At 41.6% G+C, this 27231-nt stretch overlaps 3 protein-coding genes across 3 annotated transcripts; 2 read left to right on the top strand and 1 right to left on the bottom strand.

The window, feature by feature from the left end:
- Nucleotides 1-8778: 8778 nt before the first annotated feature.
- On the top strand, nucleotides 8779-12163 carry LOC133032515 (uncharacterized). The gene is made up of 2 exons (XM_061106487.1): nucleotides 8779-10040; nucleotides 10440-12163. Exons 1-2 carry the CDS (start codon nucleotides 8786-8788, stop codon nucleotides 11957-11959), a joined length of 2775 nt encoding a protein of 924 aa, XP_060962470.1. The 5' UTR covers nucleotides 8779-8785; the 3' UTR covers nucleotides 11960-12163.
- An 8328-nt stretch (nucleotides 12164-20491) lies between these two features.
- On the top strand, nucleotides 20492-22058 carry LOC115705607 (uncharacterized). The gene is made up of 3 exons (XM_030632991.2): nucleotides 20492-20622; nucleotides 21105-21291; nucleotides 21631-22058. The coding sequence occupies exons 2-3, from the start codon at nucleotides 21110-21112 to the stop codon at nucleotides 21815-21817; spliced, it is 369 nt and encodes a 122-aa protein (XP_030488851.1). The 5' UTR covers nucleotides 20492-20622; nucleotides 21105-21109; the 3' UTR covers nucleotides 21818-22058.
- A 157-nt stretch (nucleotides 22059-22215) lies between these two features.
- On the bottom strand, nucleotides 22216-25575 carry LOC115705600 (ferrochelatase-2, chloroplastic). Its single transcript, XM_030632978.2, has 9 exons — nucleotides 25105-25575; nucleotides 24588-24891; nucleotides 24351-24494; nucleotides 24109-24210; nucleotides 23760-23863; nucleotides 23531-23657; nucleotides 23262-23414; nucleotides 23024-23124; nucleotides 22216-22798 (listed from the first exon to the last, which is right to left on the bottom strand). The coding sequence occupies exons 1-9, from the start codon at nucleotides 25188-25190 to the stop codon at nucleotides 22483-22485; spliced, it is 1437 nt and encodes a 478-aa protein (XP_030488838.2). The 5' UTR covers nucleotides 25191-25575; the 3' UTR covers nucleotides 22216-22482.
- Nucleotides 25576-27231: the final 1656 nt, after the last annotated feature.

The following is a 27231-nucleotide window of genomic DNA, read 5'->3' on the forward strand; positions in this document are numbered from 1 at the left end:
GGATTACCTAAATTAGGTAAGGAGTCCTTGGGAAAATGTAGACCATGTCAGCTTGGTAAGCAACTGAAAATTTCTCATAAGAGTGTTTCTGATGTGAATACTTCCAGAGTTCTCGAACTCCTGCATATGGACTTAATGGGTCCAATCCAGGTTGAAAGCTTGAATGGTAAGAGGTATATTTTTGTGTGTGTTGATGATTTCTCTTGGTTTTCATGGGTAGAATTTTTTAGAGAAAACATTGATACTTTTGATGTTTTTAAGTATCTTTGCTTGAAATTAAAAGTTCAAAAAGATTGCAACATTGGTAAGATAGTTCGTGGTAAGAGTAATCATGGAAAAGATTTTGAAAATACTGTGTATGGTAAATTCTGTAAATCTTATAGTATTTTTCATAATCTTTCTGCTCCTAAAACCCCACAACAAAATGGAGCGATTAAGGATTCCCACCTTCTTGATCATGTTTTAGACGAGGCTTTGTATGGCTTGAAACAAGCACCCTGGGCGTGGTATGAGCGTCTATCTGAGTGTTTACACTCTCATGATTATAGAGGAAGTGTTCTTAAAACACAGTTCATCACACACATTCAATTTCATATTATTTTTTCATATGTTGATGATCTTGTTTTTGGATCTACTTCTAACTCTGAAGTGCAGGTTTTTGTTTCCCAAATGCAAAAGGAGTTTGAAATGAGCATGGTAGGTGAACTCACTTATTTTCTGGGTTTTCAAGTGAAGCAATCAGATGAGGGAACGTTTGTCTCTCAAAGCAAGTATGCAAAGAACTTGGTGAAAAAGTTTGGTCTTGAGAAAGCCAAACATACCAACACTCCCATGAGCACAACTTTGAAATTAAGCAAAGATGAACAAGGAGTAAAGGTAGATCAAACTTTGTATCAAAGTATGATAGGTAGTTTGCTTTATCTTACTGCTAGTCGTCCTGACATTTGTTATAGTGTTGGTGTTTGTGCTCGATATCAGGCAAATCCCATGGAATCCCATCTTTCTGCTGTGAAAAGAATCATTCGCTATGTAAATAGCACTATTGATTTTGGGATTTGGTTTTCAAAAGACACTAATTCTAACCTTGTTTGCTTTAGTGATGCTGATTGGGCAGGTAATGCAGATGATAGAAAAAGTACTAGTGGTGGATGTTTCTATCTTGGAAACAATCTGGTTTCATGGCATAGCAAAAAGCAAAACTCAATCTCTCTGTCCACAGCGGAGGCTGAGTACATTGCTGCGGGTAGTTGTTGTACCCAATTGTTATGGATGAAACAAATGATGGCAGATTATGGGTTTGATTTGAAAACTTTAACCATCTTTTGTGATAACACTAGTGCTATAAACATTTCTAAGAATCCTGTTCAACACTCTCGCACAAAGCACATAGACATTCGTCATCACTTTATTAGAGAGCTTGTGGAAAATAAAATTCTTGTCTTAGAATATGTTGAAACTAGCAAACAAATTGCAGATATTTTTACTAAAGCTCTTGACTCGGTCCTATTTATTTCTCTAAGGAAATCCTTAGGGGTTTGTACTGTTTAATGCTTTTATTTTTTCATAATCCTTGATATTTAAGTTGTCTTAGAGTTCATAATGTCTTGTCTTTGTCCTAGAAGAAAATTTCAACCTTATAAGAATTTCAGTCATTATTTTATTGCTAATGTTGTAATATTATGATGTCATACAGGTTTGTCAGGAAAATTGTTCACTCCTCACAGGAATATTCAGGTTCATCAAACAGTGTTATGTAAGCTACCATTTTCGAATAATGTTGTTCAAAAACTGTGTGTTCAAGCTCCATTGGATGAATAGAGCTACCTATCTCAATGTGTGAAAGCCATCTCTGAGTAAGTTGGAACTATGTAATTAGGAGTTATGTAGAAGATACGCTACCATTGAAAAGGGCTACCATTGAGGTAGTGTGACAGCGTCTCCTATGGGTACAATTTTTCAGAAAAAGTCTTTTTGACAAATTGGGCAATGTTCCCTGCTTACACTTTCACACACTAATGCTTGACACAGTTTGTGGTAAAATTTGTTTATTCTCGAAAATGGTGTTATAAAGCTGTTACATACTGTTTGATGTGCTTTAATATTCTTGGTGATGGAGTCAATTTTTCCTGTGAACCGGTATGACCTCATTCTATTACTTCATTAGCTTGATAAAATAATTTCTGATTATTCTTATGAGTTTGATTTTTTCATCAGGGACAAAGACAAATGAACATTGTGAATTCTAGTTGCAAAAATATCAAGGTTATTTTATTTTTCTGTCTTTTAATCATAAAATAAAAAAAAATAAAAAAAAGGGAAATGAGTGATCGAGTTTGTCAATTGAGCTTTCTTAAAAATTCTTGTTATTTTTCCTTGTTATGTTTCATTCTGTTCTTAGACACAATTTTTTTTGCTCTTAAGTGGTGATTAGTGCCTTTTTGTGTCTTTGTGTGTTCTCTTGTTCATTATTTGCAATTTTTCTTTGGGGGGGCATTTTTTGAAAAAATAAAAGAAAAAGGGGGGCATATTTTTTTTTCTTTTCGATTTTTTTTTTCGAATCCTTGTAAATTTTTTTTCCTTTATTTTTTATTTTATGGAAACATGTGTTAATTGTATACTCTATTTTGTGTTTCCTTTATTTGTGGAGATTTGGTCTTATTTTAGGAAACTTGTTCTTAAATATTTAATTATTTTTGGTTTCTTTTTTGGTGGCAATTTCGGTTTTGGTGGGGTTTTTATTTCTTAGATTTTGTGGGAATATTTGGTTTCCTTTTTCCATTTAAGGAAACTTTGACTATATTTGAAAAACCTTTTTTGGTTTCCTCTTTTTCCTCTTCCCACGTGGTAAGTAAGGTAAGTAAGTTACTTTCCTTTTTACAATTTTTTTTCTTATTGGGTAATTAAAATTGAAATGTTATATATGCTTAACCACCCATTCACCCACGATCACCACTCTCTTCTCCTTTCATTCTTTTTTCTCTCAAAGGTCTAATTTTTTTCAAAGTGAAAGAGTGTTGTGTTCTAGGGTTTCAAAGAAAAATGGCCAAAACTAAGAATGCTCAACCGTCCAAGAAGCCCTCTCGTGGCTCTGTCTTTGCTTCTCCGGTCACCCCGCCTGCGCCGCCTGCACCAGCAACCGGAGCTTCTGGTTCGTCTTCTGCTCCGACGAAGTCTGCCAAGAAATCGAAGACCCAAGCTCGAAAATCAGTGGCAAATTTCTCCTCTCCACTTGTTGGTCCCTCTCCTATTGCTTCTCCAACACCTGGGTTGGGTGATCATGATGAATCCCATTCATCCGATCACACATTGTCGAAGTCCTCTTCTTCGAATGGTGCTCCTAATGTCGACCAAACTTTGGTGACCTTGCCCACGGTGAGTTCTCGAACTAGGTCCAAGGTTTCCACTCCTAAAAAGCCTGAAGTGGTTAAACCTAAAATTGCATCCAAAGGGAAAAAGGTGGTTTCTTCATCTTCAAAGGGCAAAAATCTCAAGGAGAATCCCCCTTTGGCCTCTTCCTCGGATTCTGAACCAGAAGAAAGTGAGGAGGATCATGATTCAGAGAGCTTGTCCGATTCAAGTGAAGAATTTGTGCCCAAAGATCTTCCTGCTGTTGATGATTCTGGATCCGAGAGTGAAGAACCAGAAACTGAGCCTGTCACTACAGAATCTGTTCCAGTCCCTCCTGCTGTTCCAAAGAAGGACAAAGGAAAAAGGCCCATTGTCTCTCCAAATCCTGTTCTTCCACAGAAAAGAAAGAGGCCCTTTGGTATTTCTCTTGATAACTTCAAGCCCCACTCTCATTATTTTTTTTATAATGATCATGCTAGAGATATGAAATTCTATGAGAATAGGAATTTTACTGTGGAGAAAAATTTTAATGTTATTGCTCATAAGCCTTTTGGAGTGTATAACATGTTGAAAGAAAGACAATGGGTAGATACCTTGATCGGTTTTGATGGGTATGTGGATAGAATTGTGAAGGAATTTTATGCTAACATCACTGATGAGTTTCTCGATGAGGACTCTTTCATGTTTGGCAAAGTTTTTGTCAGAGGTCACTGGTATTCCTTTACTGTGAAGAATGTTGCTGAGGCTCTCAATTTGCCTATGGGAATTGAGACAACTGATGTGGAGTTTGATCGTCAAAAGGTGTTCGGTTATCTCTCTGGTGATAATGAAATTGAACTCTCCGACACCATGCATATGTCTCAACTCACCTATCAACATGCTGCTCTCATGAGGTTTGCCCTATCCAATTGGTTTCCTTGCTCCAATCCGGTAAATGTTTCAAATGAACTTGCTTTCTTTTTGTATAAAGTTTCAATTGGTGCTAAAATTGATTTGGCTGACATGATTTGGGAGCAAATTGTTTCTCTTCGAAAGGGTAAGAAACCTAGGCTCAATCTCATTTTTCCTCACTTAATCTATAAAATTTTATCTGATCAAGAGGAATTGATTCTTGAGAATGAATCAATTGAGATGCCTGCTGTTGGAACCACTTTCAAAATTCCTGAGAAGCCTCCTCAAGGAAAAGCTGCTCAAAGAAAGGCTCGGTCTGCTTCCCCTGGTCTTACAAATGATCCTGCTGCAGCATCTGCTTCCACTTTTGCTCCTACAGAAATGGCAGAATTCAACTTGCGTTTGGGAAAAATGGAGACAAGTCAGGCCTTGCTTCTTAGGAAGATGGACAGCATCATGAAATTCTTCCGACCCAATGATGATGAATAAGTGGTTCAATTTTTTATCTTTTGCTTTTTATTAATGTTTATTTTAACTTATGACTTTGTCCATGTTTGTTTTTATTATCTTTGGCTCCTTGATAGACAAAAAGGGGGAGTAGTATTATTTTTTTTGGGATTCATTGAACTCTTTGTTACAACTCTGGACCCTTGGTTTTAGGGGGAGTTACTTGTTTGTGGTTTAACACTTTTCCGTTTAAAAAGTTGTGTTCTTCGGTTTGCAAGCTTTTCCGTCCAAAAAAAAGTTATATGTTTTATGTGTTAGAGAGCTTTCATTCAGGGGGAGTATTTTCTATACTCTTGTATCTTTAAAAAGCTATTTGCTTTGGTTTCTAACACTTGATGCAGGTTTTCTCATAATAAAATGTTTTGTCAATCAAAGTGCCAAAGGGGGAGATTGTTAATTCCATTTTTGGCATATTTAATTGACAAAAATATTTTATTATTTAATGTGTATTTCGGCTGGAGTGTTTAATATGGTTACCCTATTTGTGTATATCTAAACTTGGAAGGAAAGTTGACTAGCTTTCCTATTTATGGAAATTGAGGTAAAAATGGTAAGTTTTGACACATTGATTCTTTGCTAACCAGCTGTTATTCTGATCTTGTGTTGAGTTTCCCATTTTCTAAGATCAGGTTTCTTGAAGAGAAAACCGGAGCTAAACTTTCCTTTTCTATAAAAGGAAAGTTGTAGTTACTGCCCACGATTCTGTGGGTACAGAAACGGAAATTCCTGGACTGATTGAAGAATTATTTTAGGGAAGTTTCTAGTGGGTTGAGGTCTTGTTCAGACCGAATGTAAGCTGTTTATGAGATGTATATTCATTATAAATACATCCTATAGCTGCTAGGTTTTGTATCTCTTTCACACACTTAGAATTATATTCATATCTTAAGGAAAGAGTGTCTTTGTTATGTTAACTCTTTTATTCACTTTCATATCATAAGAAAAGAGTGTCTTTGTTTTGTAGAGAAGAGTTGTTCTACTCTTACTCTGTTTATTTGTTGTTTGTATTGTCTTGAGTCTGTATTCAAGTCTACAACGAAGAAGAACATCAGTGCACCTTCGGGAGAAGGGTATTTACAAGCTTTCGGGAGATTGCTTTTGAAGTCTTGCATCGGGAGGATACAAGCACACCTTCGGGAGAAGGGTATTTACAAGCTTTCGGGAGATTGCTTTTGAAGTCTTGCATCGGGAGGATACAAGCACACAACCTTCGGGAGATGGTTGTATAGGCTTTCGGGAGTTAGCCTTTAAGCCTTGAATCGGGAGGATTCAAGCACTCTTCAAGGTGATCGAAGGGAGTTCGAGCTCTTGGAGTTTTATCAAGATTCGGTTAGTAGGTGGAATACATCAAGCTTGCGGCATACAATAAGAGGGAGTCTATTTATGCATAAGTCAATTACTTTGTATTTTTGATATCGATCTAATGAATCTTATCTCTGGGCGTGGCCCCGTGGACTAGTAACAATCTGAAAGGATTGTTGAAACCACGTACAAAAATCTTGTGTGTTTTTACTTTTATGCACTGTTTGTTTTTCTGGGTCTCTCTGGAGTTACAGAGTTGTATTCTGTAACTGCAGAAAACTGTTTTCAGTACCAGTTTCATTATTCCGCATTTAATTAATCACTTAATTAAATAATCAAACTGGGAATATTAAAATACAGAATTTCAGGCTCGTTTGGAATGTCGTATTAGGTCGTATTGTATTGTATTGTATTATATTGAATTGGATTATATATCATATTTTTATATAATACTATGTTAAACTTTAATTTATACTAAAATATTATATATTTAGGTGTCCATAAAAGTTAATACCACATATAGTTTTACATAAAAATATTGTATAAAATATAATTCAATATAATACGATACAATACAATACGACCTAATACGTCGTTCCAAACGAGCTCTAAAATATTATATATTTAGGTGTCCATAAAAGTTAATATCACATATAGTTTTACATAAAAAATATTGTATAAAATAGAATTCAATATAATACAATACAATACAATACGACCTAATACGGCGTTCCAAACGAGCTCTAAATCTAGTCTTTTTTCTCTCTTCATGAACCTCACAAGTCAAAAATACATGTTTTTTATACTGTTCGATATATACAAATTAATGAAAAGTGTATTGTGGTATAGTTACTAAAAACTCTACATGTATTCGATTTTTTAATTTAATTTATAAAAATAATATTATAACTATAATGAATATTATTATGTGTTGACCGAGATTTTCGGCAACTATTAAAATATGATTATAATGAAGAGCTGTAAGAAAGTGAGATGAAGATTTTTTACGTGGTTGGGGCGTTAATGAGCCTTAGTCCACGAGTCTCTGTTATTAATGGATGTATTTAATACAGATTCTACACTTGAAAGAATGTCTTTCTCTTAAATACAGAGAATGTTCTTGGTGAGTATTTTCTCTTCTTGCTCTTTTGCAAACCAAGATTCTCGACCCCATTAAATGGGCTTTGAGGGGGTATTTATAGTGTTTTGGTGGGGTAATCCCTAGAATTGTTCTTACACATGTATCTGTAAGTATCCATAAAGTTGGGCATTTCCAATGAATATACCATGGGTGATGCATGGTCAAATCCCTAGGTGCTATAGGGTTTTTATGAAGAATGTCCTTTTTGCCTTGTGATTGACGTGACTCTTCGCAGAGTAGCCGTCGCTAGACTTAAATGATCATTACTGTAGCGCTGCTGTTCGGGGGTTGTGCCGTCAGACTTTATTGCGTGTTACAGTCTCAACACGCTTCCTCCCATGCAGCATTAAATGCGACTTGATTGCTCGGGAGAGACCTGACATATCCCGGAGAGCCTTCACGCTATACTAGCTTCCTGGAGTACCTTGTACTCCGGGTGCCTCCTCCGGGACCCATGCTAACAGCGCTTCCTTGCGGCGCACAAAGACTTAGTAAATGTTTACAAGTTATCTGATCCACGTGTCCCCTCTCGACTGGTCCACGTATTTTGGGCGAATTCTGGAGCAACATTTACCCCCCAAGCCTTGTTTACTTAGTAAAAATAAACCAAGGCTTGTTCAAGTGTCTCCGGTCGACTCCTCGTTTCCCTAGCTCAAGCCTCGAGCGCGTGGGGGCAAATTAAATGATGTCATTTAATGCAGCGATTTGCTTTTTGCAGGAATGTCTCCAGCCGCCTCCTCGGTCTTCTGATACGAACTCGGGGCGCGTGGAGGTGCGTCTGATAATGGCATTAAATGCAGCGATTCGCTTTTGCAGAGGTCGATTCGTTTCACGCCCCATGATTGATGCGGCGCATTAATGGTGTCAGACGGATACTCAAACGTTTCCACCGCCTTAATGGTAGATTGATCTGATCCGTTGATTTTCGGGAATTCAAATCGTGCGTCTCCCCCACCGTGCGATTGGTAGGTGATGACGCCTGTTCCTCATGCGTTTTTGCCTATAAAAGCCACCACCTTTCCTTCATTTCGGTTACTTTCCATTCCTTGCCATTTCTGCTCGAATTTCCCAGAGAGAAAATTCCTCAAAGTAGCACGAACTGTCTTAATACTTAGACACTTCATTCAGTTTTCCAGTGTTTGACTTCGCCAGTTCTCCTCAACTTTCACTCAACCACATTCAGTACCCCCAGTTTAACGATCTACTGTAAGTTTCTTGCATCCTTAGATAATAACATGCTTATATTTACTTCGTTCGTTTTCTGGGTTCGTACTTAGAGGCTTCTGGGTGTGTGAGTGTTTAAGTTCTTCGAGTTCTGCTTTATGTTTACTGCGTTAGTTGTAGAATCGCCATTATCATGCCCCTGTTGTAGTCATACAGCTTTGTTTGAAGAGGGCCATGTGTTCTTCGTTTAATAGTTGCTTAGGGCATAGGATGGCTTTTCTCTTTTCTTTTTGCAAAACCACTTTCTGCGATTTCACTGCACCCGAAACTTGTTCAGGGATTCTCTCCAGAGTTTCTCATGTGACACGTGTCCGGAGGCCTCTTTCCAACGGTTAGGGGACCCCCACTCCCTTTTTCGATTTAGGGTTTGGTATGGGACCTAACTGCTGGACTTTTCTTTTTCCCTTTTTGTTTTTCTCAGAACACAAAATGTCTGCTTCTGGCTCAAAATCTTCGAAGAAGAAAGGGAAAGGTATGGCCACGCTGGAGGAGGTTTCTCTGGGACCCGTTGCCCAGGAGGGGTATAAATCCCGCGCAACCGGTTGGGAAGCGGCCGAGCTTCGATCAACCCTGACTTGTCCTCACCAGCTGGAGAACATTATTAATGTGGCTGGGATCAAACCCTCCACCTCAGGGACCTTCCACCGGCCTCCTCGTGACTCGGAGACGCCTAATCATAACTATGACGGCTTCGGGGCTTGGAGTCAGACCCATTTGATGACCGGTGCCATGCTCCCGCTCCAAGATTACTTTGTTAATTTTCTTGTATTTGTCGGCCTTGCGCCATACCAACTTATTCCTCAAGCTTACCGCCTGCTCTCAGGCTTATTTATTTTTTACACCGCCCGTGGCTGGGGGTCTCCCAGCCCGGCGGAAATTTTATATTTTTATGAACTTGTATCCGTCCCCAAGAAAGGGGACAAACTTAAGGATGGTTTTTATGGGTTCCGGATCCACCCTGCTAACGAGGGGGTGGTTCCGTATAATAGGCAGACTCACGTTAAGGAGTACCGCCACCGTTTTTTCTTTTCTTCCGGGTTCAGGGCCGTGGACCACCCGGAGCTTCTCACGGAGTGGGTGCGGATCCCACCTTACCAGCGGACGCTTCCCACTCAGGCTTTCCTTCGAAGGGCCCAAGCCTTCGCCTCCTATGACCACGCCGATCTTGATGTCGGGGGCCTGGTTACCACGGAGAATTGCAGAAAGGCCAAACTTATCCTTTCTCATCAATCCGTGGATGACTCCAACCTCTCACGGGTCATTTGCCCCAATGTGAGGGCGCCTGTTGCGGAGAAGGCCTTCCGGGACGAGCTCATTGCCACGGCAGAGAAGAAGTACCAAGATTATCTCTACCGGAAGGCCCAGGAGAAAGCGTACTCTAAGGCCCAGGCTGCCTCGGGGAGAGGACTTCGCGTGGGGAGTCCGGTGGAGCGAAGGAGCCAAGCCATTGCTGGGAAGTCCGAAGCTAAATTTTTTGACAAGATACTTCAAGAAGAGATTGGGGATCGTTCTGCCAGGCGGCCCCTTCGTATTGAAGATTCTTCCGAGAAGCAAACTTCCCGGCCACAGCCTTCGGCCCCCGAACCAAACTCGGGTGCTCCCGGTGCTAGCACCTCCGGTGCCGGCGGTAAGTCTCCCTTGATAATTCGCTATGTTCCTTCCGTTGATGAATACACCAGTCATAGGCCCGTAGGGTTCGACGAGCGTCTTCGTAGATTTAAGATGCCGTTGACCCGGTGGGGGGATCATTTGAAGGAGTTTTACTTTTCGAACTTAGGAGATTACCTAGGTCGGTCCCGGATGGGCTCCGACCCTCCGGAACCTATTCCCTTAGGTCCATCAGCTTACATAACGTCCAGCTGGTTTCGGCCCTCGGACAGTTATCTCGGAGATGACGCCGCCAGCATTAAAGTACAGGACTTTGCTAGGGCCGAATTAGGAAGTTCGGGTAGGAGTAGCTTATTAGCTGTATCTTGTATAAGCGGTTCCTTGCGGACTTCTAACACTTGCTTATTTTTTGAAACAGATATCTCCATGGATGCCATCCTGGAACAGCTTGCCGGGGTTCATACTCCCGTGGCTCCTCCGGCCTTCACCTCTTCTCCCCCAGCCCCTTCCTTGAAGGTTTCTTCCAGCGCTCCCCCCGACACTATTGACTTAGTGGATGACGAGGAGGTGCTTCCGGGAGAAGGCCAAGGGAAAGGATGGGACTTCTCGGAGGAAGCCGTTGAGGGTGCAGGAGAGCCTCAAGCTCTTCCGGAGGTAGCAGAGGAGGACGAGGAGGAGCCTGAAGTGGCTCTGATTCGCAAGCGTAAGGGCAAGATGGTTGCCCAGGATGAGCCGAAGAGGCCTCGGAGAGCCGACACTCCTGCCCATGGCCTAGACGGCGGGGTCTCCCCGATGGAGGAAAATCCTGCTCCTCCCCACATCGAGCTTACCCCGATTCCGGGGGACGAGGTGAGGCAGGAGCTTCGCATAGCCAAACACAACTATGCTATGGATGAGTACTCCCGGGGGCATGCCGAAGTGGAGGCCCTTAGGAGGATTCTGCGAGCTGAGGTTGAGGCGAGCATCAACCACCCGGAATACCAGGATCCGTGGGACCTTAACCTGGACCCCTTATCGGACTGGTTCCGTCGCTTCCTAGGGCCTACCTTGGCTCCTTTCGCCGCGGAGATGACCGGTGAGTTCGCTTCTCAGCTCACACGCTGCGCGCCCAAGCGGTTTGCCACTTGCGCTTCCCTGAACTCCATCTTCCAGGTCCAGGACCTCAGCCATTCTCTCACGGTGGTAAGTACTTTGCAATTTTTGCGTTTCCTTTTGTTGTTTGTATTTTGTTTTTCTTTTTTCTTATACTTTGTTATGGCTCAGCTTGCTGCTGAGGCTGGCCGTCTCTCCAAGAACATCATAAACCATGGCTTCACTCTGTCCGACTTTGGAGACATGAATGACGTCAGGAAGGTCCTCCAAGACCTCACAGCGGAGAGGCAGATCTACCAGGAGGCTGCTGAGCGCCAGGAGGCAGCGGCCAAGGCCAAGGAAGAGGAGGCCAAACGGAGGGAGGCTCAGGCGGAGGCCATGATCCGGGATGAGGCTCAGCGGAGAGACAGGATGGAGGCCCAGCACCAGGAGGAACTAAGGGCTCAAACCGAGGCTGCTGAGAAGGCCAGGCGAGATCTCCGGGAGGCCAGGGAGGCTTTGGATGAAATGGTCGTCAAGGTTAGATCTCTAGAGGAGACTCACCAGTCGGACATTGAATCCAAGGCCGCTCTAGCTGCGGAGTTGAAGGAGCTTAGGGATTTCAAAGAACAGTCCACTAGGAAGGCCAAGAGGGCCGAGCTCCTTTCTCCTGTTTCCTGCGCCCGATGCCCGAAGCGCTTTGATGATGGTGTCTATATGGCTTGGGCCACCAATGATCAGAGTATCAAGCTTACTTTTTATCCCAAACCCGAGGAGATGATTGCCAGATTTCGAGAAAAGAAGAAGAAGCTTGATGCTGCGCTTGAGGCACGGATTGGACCTCGTCTTCCTCCGCGGGCTGACTGAGCTGCCGTATTATTGACCCAGATTATACCCATTTCTTTTATAACTCTTTTTTTTTTTTGTACATATTTGCTGCTACCTTAGAACAATTTACATATAGGCGGCAGCTTTCATTTGAAGGGGAGACAATTATATTTTAAGGCCTGTCCCCGGGCCATTTATATGTATATGACCTGCCCTTTGGGCCAGGATATTTATTTTTTTTTTATGCGATCTTTATTCGTCACACTTATATATTTTAACCTGTCCTTTGGCTCAGGGTTTTTATACTTATGCTTTTTATTTTTGTGCATACTTTTTGACCTGCCCTTTGGGTCAGGATATTTTACTTAGTTTGTTTTTGTTTGTCCGTGCGTATACCCTAGTACCCCCCGAGTGGCATAGAAACTTTGTTTTTAAGGCACTCGCTTTATTTAATATAGAGGAGGTATACATTTGGACGGTACAAACCCTTTGAACAAAATCTAAGTTTGATTCGCTACCGGTAATATTTTCCGAGGTGATCGGCGTTCCAGGCTCTTGGGACGGTGGTTCCGTCCATTCTTTTTAGTTTGTAAGTGCCAGAACCGATTTCGTCCTCGATCTCATATGGTCCTTCCCAATTTGGTCCAAGTACCCCCACTCCGGGTTCTTGGGTGGCTGGAAAAACCCTTCTTAGGACCATATCCCCAATAGCGAATTTTCTGTTTTTAACCTTGGAGTTAAAATACTTGGTCACCTTCTTTTGATAAGCAGCCATCCGTATTTGAGACTCATCCCGGAGTTCTTCGACTTGATCCAAAGCCTCTTGGAGCAGTGCCTGATTGGTGGCCGGATCATAAGTCGTCCTCCTGTGGGATGGGAATAATGTTTCCACCGGGACCATCGCTTCACAACCGTACGCCATTGAGAACGGCGAGTGACCGGTTGTGGTTTTGGGGGTCGTCCGGTAGGCCCACAATACCCTTGGCAATTCTTCGTGCCGCTATTTTTACAGCGTAGCTTCTTTTTCAAAGTGACCTTTAGGATTTTATTGATCGCTTCCGCCCGGCCGTTTGTTTCGAGGCCGGCTACCGCGAGAAGCTTTTTACCACTCCGTGCTCGGTTGCAAAAGTCGCAAATTCCTCGCAATCAAATTGCTTTCCATTGTCTGAGACTATTTTGTGAGGCAAGCCGTATCGACACACTATGTTTTTGATAACAAAGTCCAATGCCTTCTTAGCAGTTATTGTCTTCATAGGCTCAGCCTCTGTCCACTTGGTGAAGTAGTCCACTGCCACTATTGCATACTTTACCCCTCCTTTTCCCGTAGGTAGAGACCCGATGAGATCTATTCCCGTACCGCGAAGGGCTGTGGGCTGGTCATCAAAGTGATCTCATTTGGAGGGGCTCTCGGTATGTTCGCGTACCTTTGGCACGAGTCACACTTTTGGACATAGTCTATACAATCTTTTTTCATTGTTGGCCAGAAGTACCCTTGCCTCAATATTTTCTTTGAGAGGTTGGGTCCTCCCGTATGATCTCCACAGAACCCTTCATGGACCTCTAGCATGATTTGTCTAGCTTCAGGGTCCGATACACACCTTAAATAAGGCATGCTGAGTCCTCTCCGGTAGAGAATGTGGTCCATCATTACATAACGATGACCTTGATACTGAATCTTTCGAGACAAGTGCCCTCTCTTGGGGCAACTCACCCGTGGTTATGTACTTTATGATGGGGACCATCCAAACCGGGTTCTTGCCCAACCGTTTGTGTGGTCTCTTTATTTTGATGCTTGGCTCGCCAAGCGTTCCACCGGTACTACCCCTGCTCTTCGATTTCGCCGTCCGAGGCTAACTTAGCCGCATGTCCGCATGAGCATTCTTCTCTCGGGGATTCTTTCTACTTTGTAGTCCGTGAACTCGTGGAGCAAGCTTCTCGGACTATTGCTACGTACGCGGCCATCCGTTCGCCGCGAGTTTGGTATCCTCCGAAACTTGGTTTACGACCACTCGAGAATCACCGTAGACTTCCACTCTCTTGGCTCCTACAGCTTTAGCCAATTTTAGCCCTGCTAGCAGGGCCTCATATTCGGCTTCATTATTCGAAGCTGTGAAGTTGAATCGGAGTGCCGCCTGGAGCCGCAATCCAGTAGGTGATATCATAGCCACTCCGGCTCCTAAACCGTTCTCATTAGAAGCTCCGTCCACAAATACTCTCCAAGTGGGGAATGGTGGTTCCGGTGTATTGGCTGTTGCCTCGGCTTCATTGCATTCGGTGATGAAGTCTGCCAAGGCTTGGCCTTTTATGGAAATCCGGGGCACGTAATGTAAGTCGAACCGACTCGCCTCCATCGCCCACTCGAGGAGTCTTCCGGATGCTTCAGTGCTTCGGAGAACTTGCTGGAGCAGATGATTGGTCAAGATTCTGATCGGATGGGCTTGGAAGTATGGTCTCAACTTCCTTGATGCCATCAGGAGGCAGAATCACTAATTTTTCAATGACCGGTACCTTGTCTCGGCCCCTACCATGCGCTTACTAACATAGTACACGGGTGCTGAATTTTTCTTCCTCCCGACCCGTGCAGCGCTTGATCGCATGCTCGGAGACGGCCAAGTAAAGGAACAAGTCTTCTCCAAGGACGGTTTTGATAGGATAGGAGGTTTGGCCATGTGGTCTTTTAACCTTTTGAATGCCTCCTCGCATTCATCTGACCATTCGAACTTTTGGCATTTCTTCGCATGTTGAAGAAGGGTATGCACTTGTCCGTGGATCGTGAGATAAAGCGGCTCGGTGCGGCTACCTTCCGGTCAAGCTCGCACGTCCTTATGTTTCTTGGGGGATGGCATGTCCAGGAGAGCTTGGATTTTCTCCGGGTTCGCTTCGATCCCCCTTTGGCTGACTATGAAGCCCAGGAATTTTCCCGACTTGACCCCGAAGGTGCATTTTTTCGGATTGAGCTTCATGCCGTATCTCCGGACGACTTCGAAACATTCTTCTAAGTCGCTTGCATGGCTGTTGCATGCTTTGGATTTGACGAGCATGTCGTCTACATATACCTCCATGTTTCGTCCCAGGAGGCTTTTAAACATCCGGTTAACCATTCTTTGATAGGTTGCTCCGGCGTTTTTCAGTCCGAAAGGCATGACTAGGTAACAGTATACCCCCTTATCTGGCCCCGAAGCTAGTGCACTCCCGGTCCGCCGTATGCATTTTTATTTGGTTGTACCCGCATAGGCATCCATGAAAGACGGAAGCTTAAATCCGACGTGGCGTCTACCATCTGGTCGATCCTGGGCAGCGAAAAGCAGTCCTTTGGGCAGGCTTTGTTTAGATCTGTGAAATCTATACAAACCCGCCAAGTCCCGTTCGGCTTGGGCACCAGGACCGGATTGGCCAGCCATTCCGGATAATACACGTCGCGGATCATGCCATTGGACAAGAGTTTGTCCACCTCTTTCTCTAAGGCCTCGGCCACCGAGTCGAGCGGCGTCTCTTCTGTATAGGGGGCATGTCCGGGTTGACATTGAGTACATGGGTGATGACATGAGGTCGATGCCGGTCATGTCTTCTTGGCGCCATGCAAAGATGTCGATGGCGCCCTTCAGTGTTTTTATTATTTTATCTTTTTCCTCCGGATCCAGGCTCTTCCCTATCCGGAGTACTTTGGTGGAGTCGTCGTCGCACACTGGTATTTCTTCGACGTCCTCCATTGGTTCCACGACCCTTTCGGACCCTATGCGAGGATCCAACTCATCCTCTTCAGCCTTCTCTATCTCAGGGGGCCCTGACCATGAGTACCGGTAAGTGGGTGGCAACATTGTAACATTGCTCCGGCCTCTCCCCGATTTCCCCTCACCGTTCCGACTCCGCTTCCCGGGTAGGGAATTTTAGGCATAGATGTCGGATTGAAGTAATTGCACCAAAGTCGACGAGGGTCGGTCGGCCTAGGATTGCGTTGTAGGTCGTTGGACGCCTACCACCACGAAGGTGCAATACTTAAATGTGCTCGGGGGTATCCGGCATAGGGTAACCGGGAGCCCGACTTTTCCCATCGGGATTAGCGTCGTCCCGTTAAACCCCGTGAGCCGTGATCCACTAGGCGAGAGGTCCCGCCTGGCCAACCCTATCACAAGAAGGCTTCTTTGAAGAGCAAGTTCACGGAACTCCCATTGTCAATCAGGACCCTAGCCACCACCTTATTTGCGATGGGGGTCTCTATGACCAGCGGGTCGTGGTGAGGAAAACGCACCGTCTTGGCGTCTTCTTCCGTGAACGTTATGGGCTGGTCCATTAGTCGAGGCCTTTGAGCCGGGAGTTGAGTAACCTCCCACACCTCACTGTGTCTTGCGGCCTCGGCATATCTTTTTCGCTCCTTGCGAGTGTTTCCTCCGATATGGGGACCTCCGGAGATCATGGCTACCCGTCCATTAGGCCGGGGCGGTAGCCCGGGGATATGCTGGGTGTCACCTGCGGGAGCAGCTGGAGGCAATACTCCCGCCGTACCCCCCGGCGTTCCTGCAGAGGCATACCCCCGCCACCGCCCCGGATTAAGGTGGGGCAACCTATTTTTGATCCACTCATAGAGGTGGCCCAAACGGATCAAATTTTCAATCTCGTCTTTGAGATTTTTACACTCATTGGTGCTATGACCAATGTCGTTGTGGTACTCGCATCTTTTACTCGGATCTCTCCGGGAGCTATCTTTGTACAACGGCTGGGGCCTCCGATAGTGTGTATTTTGCCTAGTGGCAAAATATACACGTTCCTGGGAGTCCGTGAGCTCCGTGTACTGAGTATATTGGGGTGTGTACCCCTTCTTTTGGCGCTTCTCTCCCGTTCGGGTGCTGCCCTTGGAGGACCTTTTGCTCCTCGACCCCTGGGTAGGGCCTGTTAAGCTATCAGTCGGGGCAGCCTGTGAAGGAGTTCGTCCATTCAGCCCGGACGGGTTGCCGTAATGGGAAGATGCTGGTGCCAAAGCTTGACCCTGGCTGTATCCGGGAGTAGCGGAGAACTGTATGCCACTTACCGGTGGAGTTGCGGTTGGGACAGTACCCGAGGGTGACACTCCTGGCATGTATCCCGCTATCCCGGTGGGATAGTAGCCTCCGTAAGCCACGATCTGGGCTTCTTCGAGGTTAATATATTTTTGGACTCGCTTCTGGAAGTCCTGAAGGCTAGCGCCCGCCTTCTTCGCAACTCGTTCCAGAAGCGGAGTCCCAGTGCGGATTCCCGCTTGGAGAAGCGCAAGCCGTTGTCCGTCGTCGACCTTCTTGGTCTTCGAGGCTTCCTCTCGAACCTCTTGATGTAATTCTTCAAGGTCTCGGTGGGCGTTGCTTGATGTTGGTCAAGGCACTAACCTCCAAGTTGACCTTCCCGGCAGCCGACAAATTGTCTCCGAAGTTGGTTTGGAGTTTGTTCCAAAGAACTCCACCGATCCCGGTTCCAATTTTTTGAACCATTCCTCCGCCGATCCGCTCGTGTGAGGGGGAAGCACAAGCATTTGGCGTCATTGCCGACCCGCATGATCGTCATGACACGGTTGAACCGTGACAAGTGATCACCGGGCCTGAGTTCCCGCATATGCCGCCATTTCGGCATCTTGAAGTTTTTAGGGAGCTCCGCCTCCAGGATATGTTTGGCACAAGGCTCCCGATCCTCACCGTCCGAGCTCCGAGTCGTCTCCCTTCGTCTCCGGGAGACTCGAGTAATATCTTTTCGAAGTATGGCAAGTTCCGCCATAATCCCTTCGTTTACAGTGCCCGAGGAGACTACGGGCCTGTATCTTTTTTGGTCAAGGTGATCCCGGAGGTCACCTTGATTCCCATTGATTTGATTTCTCAGATCAATGGGAGGACATCTCTGTCCTCTTCTTCCTCTACCTCCTGGTTCCTGGTGCACGGAAACGCTTTTCCGGTCCCCTCGATCCTGAGGGCCAAGACTCCCTCTTTGGGGCTTGCCCCTCTGCGGACCTTTCCCTTTAGGGAAATCCGAGCGGACCCTTCGCGGATCCCGCACCTTTTTCTTTCGCCTGTGGGTAGAAGTAGGGTTTTTTGTTTGGTTTTCCTCGGCCAGGTGCCTTATAGGGCTAGGTTCCATAGGTCTTTGCTGCTGGGAGTTAGGCGAAGACATCGCTGGCTCCCCGTCGAGCCCAACTGCCATCGCCTTGGGGTGTACGTGAATACCAGCTGCCTCCATGGCTTTCTCGCATGGCTAGCATCACTTCCGCATTTTTTGATTTTGCACTTTCCGAGCTTCGATCTCGCCATGATCGATAGCTTTTTGTCTAAGGAGCACCAACTCCGAGTAGCTTCCTCCATCATAGGCATACTCGTCGAGGTGTTCCTCGTAGTTCTCGTCGGGAACTATCTCTTCTTCTTCTTCTTCCTCGGACTCCTCTGCTGCCCTTGAGGCTACATCTTCCTCATTGGGATCTTGAGCGTCTTCTAGAGGGCGAGGATGACGTGTAGCTCTTGTCTCCACCATTGTCGTGAAGTCAAATGCTTGTTATGTAGCAGCTTTCCTCAGCTCTCAATGAAAGCACCAAAATGTTGACCGAGATTTTCGGCAACTATTAAAATATGATTATAATGAAGAGCTGTAAGAAAGTGAGATGAAGATTTTTTACGTGGTTGGGGCGTTAATGAGCCTTAGTCCACGAGTCTCTGTTATTAATGGATGTATTTAATACAGATTCTACACTTGAAAGAATGTCTTTCTCTTAAATACAGAGAATGTTCTTGGTGAGTATTTTCTCTTCTTGCTCTTTTGCAAACCAAGATTCTCGACCCCATTAAATGAGCTTTGAGGGGGTATTTATAGTGTTTTGGTGGGGTAATCCCTAGAATTGTTCTTACACATGTATCTGTAAGTATCCATAAAGTTTGGCATTTCCAATGAATATACCATGGGTGATGCATGGTCAAATCCCTAGGTGCTATAGGGTTTTTATGAAGAATGTCCTTTTTGCCTTGTGATTGACGTGACTCTTCGCAGAGTAGCCGTCGCTAGACTTAAATGATCATTACTGTAGCGCTGTTGTTCGGGGGTTGTGCCGTCAGACTTTATTGCGTGTTACAGTCTCAACACGCTTCCTCCCATGCAGCATTAAATGCGACTTGATTGCTCGGGAGAGACCTGACATATCCCGGAGAGCCTTCACGCTATACTAGCTTCCTGGAGTACCTTGTACTCCGGGTGCCTCCTCCGGGACCCATGCTAACAGCGCTTCCTTGCGGCGCACAAAGACTTAGTAAATGTTTACAAGTTATCTGATCCACGTGTCCCCTCTCGACTGGTCCACGTATTTTGGGCGAATTCTGGAGCAACATTATGAAAAAAAATTAAAAAAAAAAATATATGTCAACATATATTTTTAAATATAAATATTAATTAAAAAATTGTAATAAAAAGTTCATACTAACCCTTGTTTAAAATTTTTAAAGAAGGTTGGTGCATTACAATTGTCATGAAGTTGAGGCCATTGAAATAAAAGAGGCTTTGAGTTGGATTAAAGATAAAGATTGATAAGTGTGATCGTGGAGTTTGATTGTCTTAGAGTTAAGGTTGCGTATGCTTTGGCGCGATCTTCTCTTATGGACGCTGACCGTACTTTTAGTAGTGTTGAGTTATCTACTGTAATTGCTTTCTTAGTTTTGGAAGATAATTTGAATTAATAAATTCTCGTTATTATTAAAAAAAATAGAGTAATTTGCGATATAAATACCTAAATTTAACTCACAGTTACAAATAAATACCTAAATTTAATTTTTGGCGGTAATAATACCTGAGTTATAATTTTGGAACTTTTGTAGGTACTTGAGTGTTAATTGTTAAGTAAATTGCTATGTGGCAGTTCCTAATTGGTCCAAGTCATTAAATTTTTATTTTTTTAAAAAAAATTAATTAAAATATATCAATAAGAAAATGACACGTGGATAATAACATAATATTTTAACAGTTAGGCACCTACAAAGTTCTAAAAATATAACTTAGGTATTATTACCGCTAAAAATTAAACTTAGGTATTTATTTACAAGTGCGAGTTAAACTTAGGTATTTATGCCGCAAATTACTCAAAAAAAATAATACAAAGTTAATACGTAGTAATTTTAAAAGGCTAATTAGGATTTTTGTCCCCTAAACTTTGACATGTACCAGATCATGCCCCCTGAACTTTTAAAGTCATTGAAAATGCCCCCTGAACTATTGAGATTGTTGGATTTAAGGACTTTTTTTTTCTGATTTTAGTAAAAAAGAAAGTTCAGGAGACATAATTTAGTACATGTCAAAGTTCCAAGGACATGATTTGGTAGATATTAAAGTCTGGGGAACATGGTTTAGTACATAAACAATAACTGAAATAGTAAAATTGAATGAAATTAGATAAAAGTACTTAAATCCAACAATCTCAATAGTTCAGGGGGTAATTTTAACTATCTTAAAAATTCAGGAGGCATAATTTAGTACATATCAAAATTCAAGGACAAAAATCCTAATTAGTCATTTTAAAATACGTAGTAATTTGATTGGAATCATCTTGACCGTCCACGTGGAATGAGTAAAAGGAAAAAAAGTCGGGCATAGACTGTGGAGTTTGAGTTGAATAATAATAATAATAATAATAATAGGTTCACAACAAAACGCAATCACTTTGGCTTAACCGGACCTCTCTTCTTCACTCTCCTCTCCATCACTTCCCCAAGGTATCTCCTTTCTTTCTCCATTCCCATTACATCATTACCTTAATTCATTTTCAATCAATCTTTATCTAATTTCTAATTCTTCTATATGTAATTGTTAGCTGTATTAGATCTATTTTCAATTCAATTCTTTTACTGAATTTTGATCAGATTATCCAAAACTTGAGGATTTTGTTGTTCATATACTTAATTTGAGTGATACCCAGATAGAAAAATGAGAACTTGATGATCAATTTAGTGGCTTTCTGGGTTTCTTTATTATGCATTTCTATTTTCATTGCTCATTTTCTTCTAATTGGGTAATCCAATTTTATGACCTAATATTCATCAATCATCATATAATTTATATAATCAGCTCCACAATTACAAACAAGAGTGATGATTTTTCTTTGTAATATAACAATTGGGTTTTGAGATGAGAAACTCATTTAGTGTAATTTTCCAAATTGGGGTACTTATCACCAATTGGGTTGTGCAATTATTAGGACTGATGGCTTCAAAGCTGGTTCAGCTACAATCCAAGGCTACTCAGGCCTCTCAGCTTGTGGCTAAGCATGGTACTTCTTACTATAAGCAGTTGTTGGAGCAGAACAAGCAGTACATTCAGGAACCCCCCTCTGTTGAAAAGTGCACTGTTTTGGCTAAACAATTGTTTTATACTCGTCTAGCCAGGTATGTCTTTTATCTCACTACTACTTATTACAATTATAAGAATCCCTTATGTTTCTTGCTTGGAAAACAAATTGTATTAAGCTGTTTCTGCTCATAATGTTAGTCACTGTCTATTTTTACAATGATTTTGATGTTTAGCATATACTCATGGATCATGACATGAAGAATTGATTAATCAAAACAAGTATCTTGCTTGGTGGGACATGAGTTATTTAACAAATAACATGTGATTATGTTGGATATTTTTCTTCATAGTCTATCGAAATGTGTATATAGCACAGCATTACTAGAAATCTGATCAGAGTTTGAACCACAATACTAATTGTTTTTGTGTTACAGTTTACCTGGTCGTCGAGAAGCATTAGCGAAAGAGCTAGATTATGTGAAGCATCTATGGAAGAACAGACAAGAGTTGAAGGTGGAGGATGCTGGAATTGCGACACTGTTCGGGTTAGAGTGCTTTGCTTGGTTTTGTGCCGGTGAGATCATAGGACGAGGATTCACTTTCACTGGCTACTACGTTTAAATGCAGAGCCACACAAATAATTTCCATTGAAGATGAGCTAGTCATATGCTTCTCTTCCCAACATCTCATCAGTTAGTTAATATTTTACATTTGCTCTGTGAAAATGTCTTCTTTTTGGTTAAGAATTAGTTTTGTTAACATCATATGTGTGGAAACTGAGTGAGTGGATTAAATTCACCTCAATAACCTTCTCAGCTAAAATAATTGATCAGCTTCTAATATACATCTATATTGTTCTCAATTAGCCATTTTGGTATTTTCATTAGCTCATTGTTCATTTCTCTATATTTTGTTATCATTATTTTAAATGGGCTGCTGTAAAGGCTGTTGCTTGAGACAACAAACTCTTTTTCAACACTAAACAAAGTACAAAATGTCGAAAAATATTGCTACAAATATTAAGAAAAATACAGACCATTCATTAACCACATCTACTGTCATATACTAATTTACCAAGCAAACAATGGCCAGTGTATATGAGCTGACAAGACAATCATAATAATCTCATGGTATGTAAAATCTATAGTGAAATTTGATTAGGAAAGCCATTTCAAGGAACACAAATTACATATTCTGACAATGACTTGTACAAACAAAACTTGAATCTCAGAAAATCAAATTCTTGTATTTTATTCTGTAAGAGCAGCTCTGTATGGTATTTATCTCTAGAGGTAGTTCTTGACCGCCGATATCATTTTTGGTGAAAGGAGTAAGAGAAATGCTAGGACTGAACCGAAGAGCAGTTTAACAAAGTCCCGAATTGGATCATGATCTTCTTCTACAATAGATGTATCTGATGAGGCTGACATGGCTGTTGCTGATGGTAGGGCTTCTACAACTGCTTCTGCTAGATCTGTGATGAAGGAAGAGGTACAACCGAGTGCAGGAACTCGGCCCCAATTCTTGATTCCAGATTCGAGAGCCAACTCCTTGTACTCCATATCTATCTCTTCAAGTGTTTCTATGTGCTCACTGACAAAGCTGCAGATGAAGAAAACTCACAATAAGATACAAATGGCGAATTAAATGCTTCACTCGAGTAATTTCAAATGAGTTCCAAACAATGAGATTATGCAATCTAGAGAATTTTGTTTAACCAACCCTGAAGGACAAAAATGATATAATTGATGCTAATATTTAGTGCAAGACTTTGTTAGCATCATATCATGATAATCAGAAACATAAGTGCCAGTTTTAAACATGTACCTGACGGGAACAGCTAGGAGACTTTTGACACCACTCTGGCCAAGCTCGACAAGAACTTCATCGGTATAAGGCTTCAGCCATTGAACAGGACCAACTCGGCTCTGATTTATAAAGCCAACCAATCAAAAAATAAATAAATTAATAGGGTTCTGAATAACATACCAGAAGGAAAACCAAGAATTGTTCACCATTTGAGAACATCAGTTAAATTTTCAAGATCGAAAATTTAGTTAAGTACCTGATAAGCAAGAGTATGCTTATTCTCAATTCCTCTAGCTTTCAGCTCTTGCATAATTAAAAATATACACTCCTCCATCTGATCTTTGTATGGATCCCCTGAATTCTCGACATAACTGACAGGGACACCATGGGCACTGAAGAATATCATTACCTAATGTTTTTACCACCAAAAAAACAAATCAGAATATGCTGCAGCCTGGTATCCAAAGTATATATGTCCACTGCATTAGGAAACTTTTTAAATCTGCAATGAAAGAGTTAATCTACCTCCGAAGGCTCAGAAAAGGTCTCTAATTCTTTTGCAATCAAGTCAGCCATTGAGTTAACATAGCCTTCTCGTTGGTACCATGATTTTATAACTGCAACCGGCAGCTTTGACAGATGGGCATCTTTCCTGACAGTCAAATCTAGTTTAGAGCTATATGAACAAACAAGTAATAACGATGAATGGAAATCACATGCTTCAGAAGATGATAAGTTGACACGAAATTAGCACCTGAACAAACTCTGAAGCACTCGAATGCTTGATCCAGTTGTAGAAATAGAGTACTGTGGATAAAGAGGTAGCACAACAAGCCTTGTGATCCTGTCCCTCTTGATCTGTTATAGAGTCATAGATACTGACATAAGTTCCTAATATTAAGCATAATTAATCACTTCAAACAATGTGATAACAAATAAAATAATTTGATAATCCAAGGAAGCACAGAGCTAAAAAACAAAATTTATCCTTTCTAATCTTAAGCAGTTCTTGGAAGTTCATATTATAAACAATGCTCACATGAATAGGACAAGAACTACTAGGAAGTTGATATTGAAAATGCATGTTAAAGTGAAGGACTAACTTGCTGAATTGCCTCCTCGGTGAATGGATACCAGTAGCGCATACCGACGTAGACATTTGCAGATACTTTCATTGCTTCCAAAGCCATTTTAAGTGCATTTGCCTGCAGCATATGAATAAAGCATGTAAAAAAACCAAAATGAAAAGTCCAACCCAACTCCAAATGAAAACACTCAAAAACATTATAAACTATCAAGCAATGCTGAGTTTACTATGAACAATCACTCAAACAGACATATCTACCTGCTCATCAGTGATTTTGCGCAAAGGCGAACCACCTCCGATAGCAGCATAGCCTTCTTTGCTTTTGGGAGCTCTAAGAACAGAAATCAATTGGGCTAGTGGTCTTTGAAGAAACCGAAACAACCTTGGAAGACGAATGATGTCCTGCATTACCCCATTCAGAAAACATTATTATGGCTAACCAAATACAATAGAGAGATAGTAAAATGCAGTGAGGCAATGCCACTACAAACTCACAGGGTCAGCAAATAAGTTGTACAAAAATGGTTGAACATCATCAAGTTTGTCAGGTCCTCCTAGATTGAGAAGTAGAACCCCAACTTTTTCCTCAACAATTCCAGAATGAGACTCTACAGCAACCCCATCATAAGTACAAACACCAGCAGAACAAAATGTTTTCCCCAATGGGTTTCTCTTGTCAAAGGTTAAACAATGATTAGTAAGCGTGTTAGATAGTGGTAGAGATGTCACATTTTCATGATGTGAATTCTTCGATAATTGGCATGAAACTGCCATAGGAGATCTTGGATAAGAACAAGACCTGAAATCAGAGCAAATCTCTATGAGTTTGAATTTCATTTAAATATATAAAAATTATTTCTTTCTTTTTTAATAATAATAAAAAAAAACAAAAGATTTAGCTCAACAACGTTGAATTTCACACAATTCTGAAGAACCCCAGATGGAATTGTCTCATAAAACTAAATGAAATTCACGGATCATTCATAATAATAATAAAAAGATTCAGGCTTACGTAGAAAATGCATGATCCGAATTGCGGAGAGTGAAACCAGAGAAATTGGTATTGGAAAGAAGGGCAGAGCTTGATTTGACGTCCATGGCGATAAAATTACTTGAGAAATGAACAACCCCCCAAAACAAAAACCCTAATGGTCGTAGTTGTTGTATTATTATTGGGTATAATGATTTGTTAGAAGAGAAAAACGTGTGAGAAGAGAAGAAGAAGAAAAGGGCAAAAAGGAAGTGGACTCTTGAGAATCAAGGAAGATGGGATTAGTTGAAACTCAATGAATGAAGAAGAAAAGTCAAATATTTCACAACCAACTCTGTGTTTGGCAATTATATGAAGAAAGAAAAGTAAGTAGTGGCAGCCATGGCGGTGGAGCGTGGCGTGGCGGTCGGTACGCCTAATACAACAATTAGTAGCTTAGCTTAGATTATTATTAGCTTAGCTGAGCTGCCTAAAACCAAGGCCCAACAAAAGCCCAAAACCAAGGCCCATTTCATTTAGGCCTTATCTAACCTTAAAAATGGGGATTTATTATCATAAATATGATAAAAAAAAAAAGAATAAATAGCATTTTTGCCCCCTGAACTCTTTACCTTACTAAATTTTGCCCCCTATAATAATTTGCTTGTTAAAAATACTCCTCAAACTATTTAAACTAATTAAATGTCATCCTTCTGTTACTCTCCATTTCATTTTTGTTAAAACTGATGATGTGACATTTTCATGTAAAGAAACTATGTAATGACATGGCATTACAATTTAATTATCAATAACAAATTATTCCAAAAATATTAATAAACAAAAATCATTTAGGAAACTAAAATAAAATGAAACGTGGGTTTGAGTTGGAAAATTAAATGGGTTGTTCAACTCTTATTTAAAAAAAAAAAATGAGAAAGGGCCATTTTTACACTGTGACTTGAGAAGAAGGGGCAATGGTTGTTTGAAGTTGGGGCTCGAAGGTGGCTGGTGGGGTCGAAGTCGAAGGTGACTGGTGGGGGTCAAACGTGGCTGGTGGGGGTCGAACGTGGCTAGTGGGGTTCGAAGTTTTTCAAGCAGTTCAGACGGTGGTTGCTGGCGGAGGTGACGGTGGTTGCAGGCATGAGGGGCAACCGGTGGTGGTGAAAAAGAAACACTCATGGGAAAGAAAAGCTTGGCCAAGAAAAACCCAGATTTTATCTTCAGCATGTGTGAAGAACACAACCGTGCGTGAAGAAGAAAGAGAAAATAGGAAAGAGCAGCTAGAGTTTGAGTGTTTATAGTTATCTTTATATAATAATTTTATTTAATTTGTCGTTTTAATTCATTAATGTAAAAAAAATATATATATTTAAGTTACATTAAAATATCCACATCACCCAAAATTAATGTCCACATGTCTTGCCACATCATTTTTTATTTAAAATAATACTGCCAACGGCAAAATTAAACAGAAGTGAACAGAATGACTACATTTCTGCATTCGTTATAATTTAAGGACTATTTGTAACAAGCAGTATATATTAGGGGGGAAACATTTAGTAGGGTAAAAAGTTCGGGAGGCAAAAATACTATTTATTCTAAAAAAAATTACATAAAAATAAATTTACAGTTATTTTTAACTTTTTTTTTACTATTTAAACCTTTTTTTACATAAGTATAGGTGGTTGTTCTATGTTGTTTTCACGATGTTATTTTCATATTGTTTTATGTTATTAAATGCGGACCCAATTAAAATAATGGGCTACACTTGTTATAAAAGTCGATTCGTGGTTCCAGATCGAGAACTAGCCCAATTAGCACTAGAGCCAGGGCACTAGAGATATACAAGGAGAAAATTACACTGTATACCCTTTTTATATTGTCCTATTTTATTTTCACCCTCTTTTTTAAAGTCTATCATTTTTACCTCTTTTTTTTAAATATTGTACAAATTTTGTCTCTGTCACTTCAAAATACTTTCCATGTGACTCTCTTATATCAAGGTATTTTAGGTACAATACATATAAAAAGAGGTATGTTTCAAATAAATATAAAATTAGAGGTAAATTTGATTAATTGATTAATAAAAGTGGTATTTTTCAACTTACCCCATCTAGAAGGGTATCTGGGAAGGAAGGCCTAGTAGGATGTATCTCGTACCCTCAAGGG

This window comes from Cannabis sativa, chromosome X (assembly GCF_029168945.1).
Source record: "Cannabis sativa cultivar Pink pepper isolate KNU-18-1 chromosome X, ASM2916894v1, whole genome shotgun sequence".
Taxonomy (NCBI): Eukaryota; Viridiplantae; Streptophyta; class Magnoliopsida; order Rosales; family Cannabaceae; genus Cannabis; species Cannabis sativa.

Coding starts and splice junctions, on each gene's coding strand:
- LOC133032515 (XM_061106487.1), top strand. CDS start 8,786: ATGGGACCTAACTGCTGGACTTTTCTTTTTCCCTTTTTGTTTTTCTCA. Junction 10,041..10,439: donor TAGCACCTCCGGTGCCGGCG/GTAAGTCTCCCT, acceptor TTTTTGAAACAG/ATATCTCCATGGATGCCATC.
- LOC115705607 (XM_030632991.2), top strand. CDS start 21,110: ATGGCTTCAAAGCTGGTTCAGCTACAATCCAAGGCTACTCAGGCCTCT. Junction 21,292..21,630: donor TTTTATACTCGTCTAGCCAG/GTATGTCTTTTA, acceptor TTTGTGTTACAG/TTTACCTGGTCGTCGAGAAG.
- LOC115705600 (XM_030632978.2), bottom strand. CDS start 25,190: ATGGACGTCAAATCAAGCTCTGCCCTTCTTTCCAATACCAATTTCTCT. Junction 24,211..24,350: donor GCAAAATCACTGATGAGCAG/GTAGATATGTCT, acceptor CATATGCTGCAG/GCAAATGCACTTAAAATGGC. Junction 23,864..24,108: donor CCGAGGAGGCAATTCAGCAA/GTTAGTCCTTCA, acceptor ACTCTATAACAG/ATCAAGAGGGACAGGATCAC.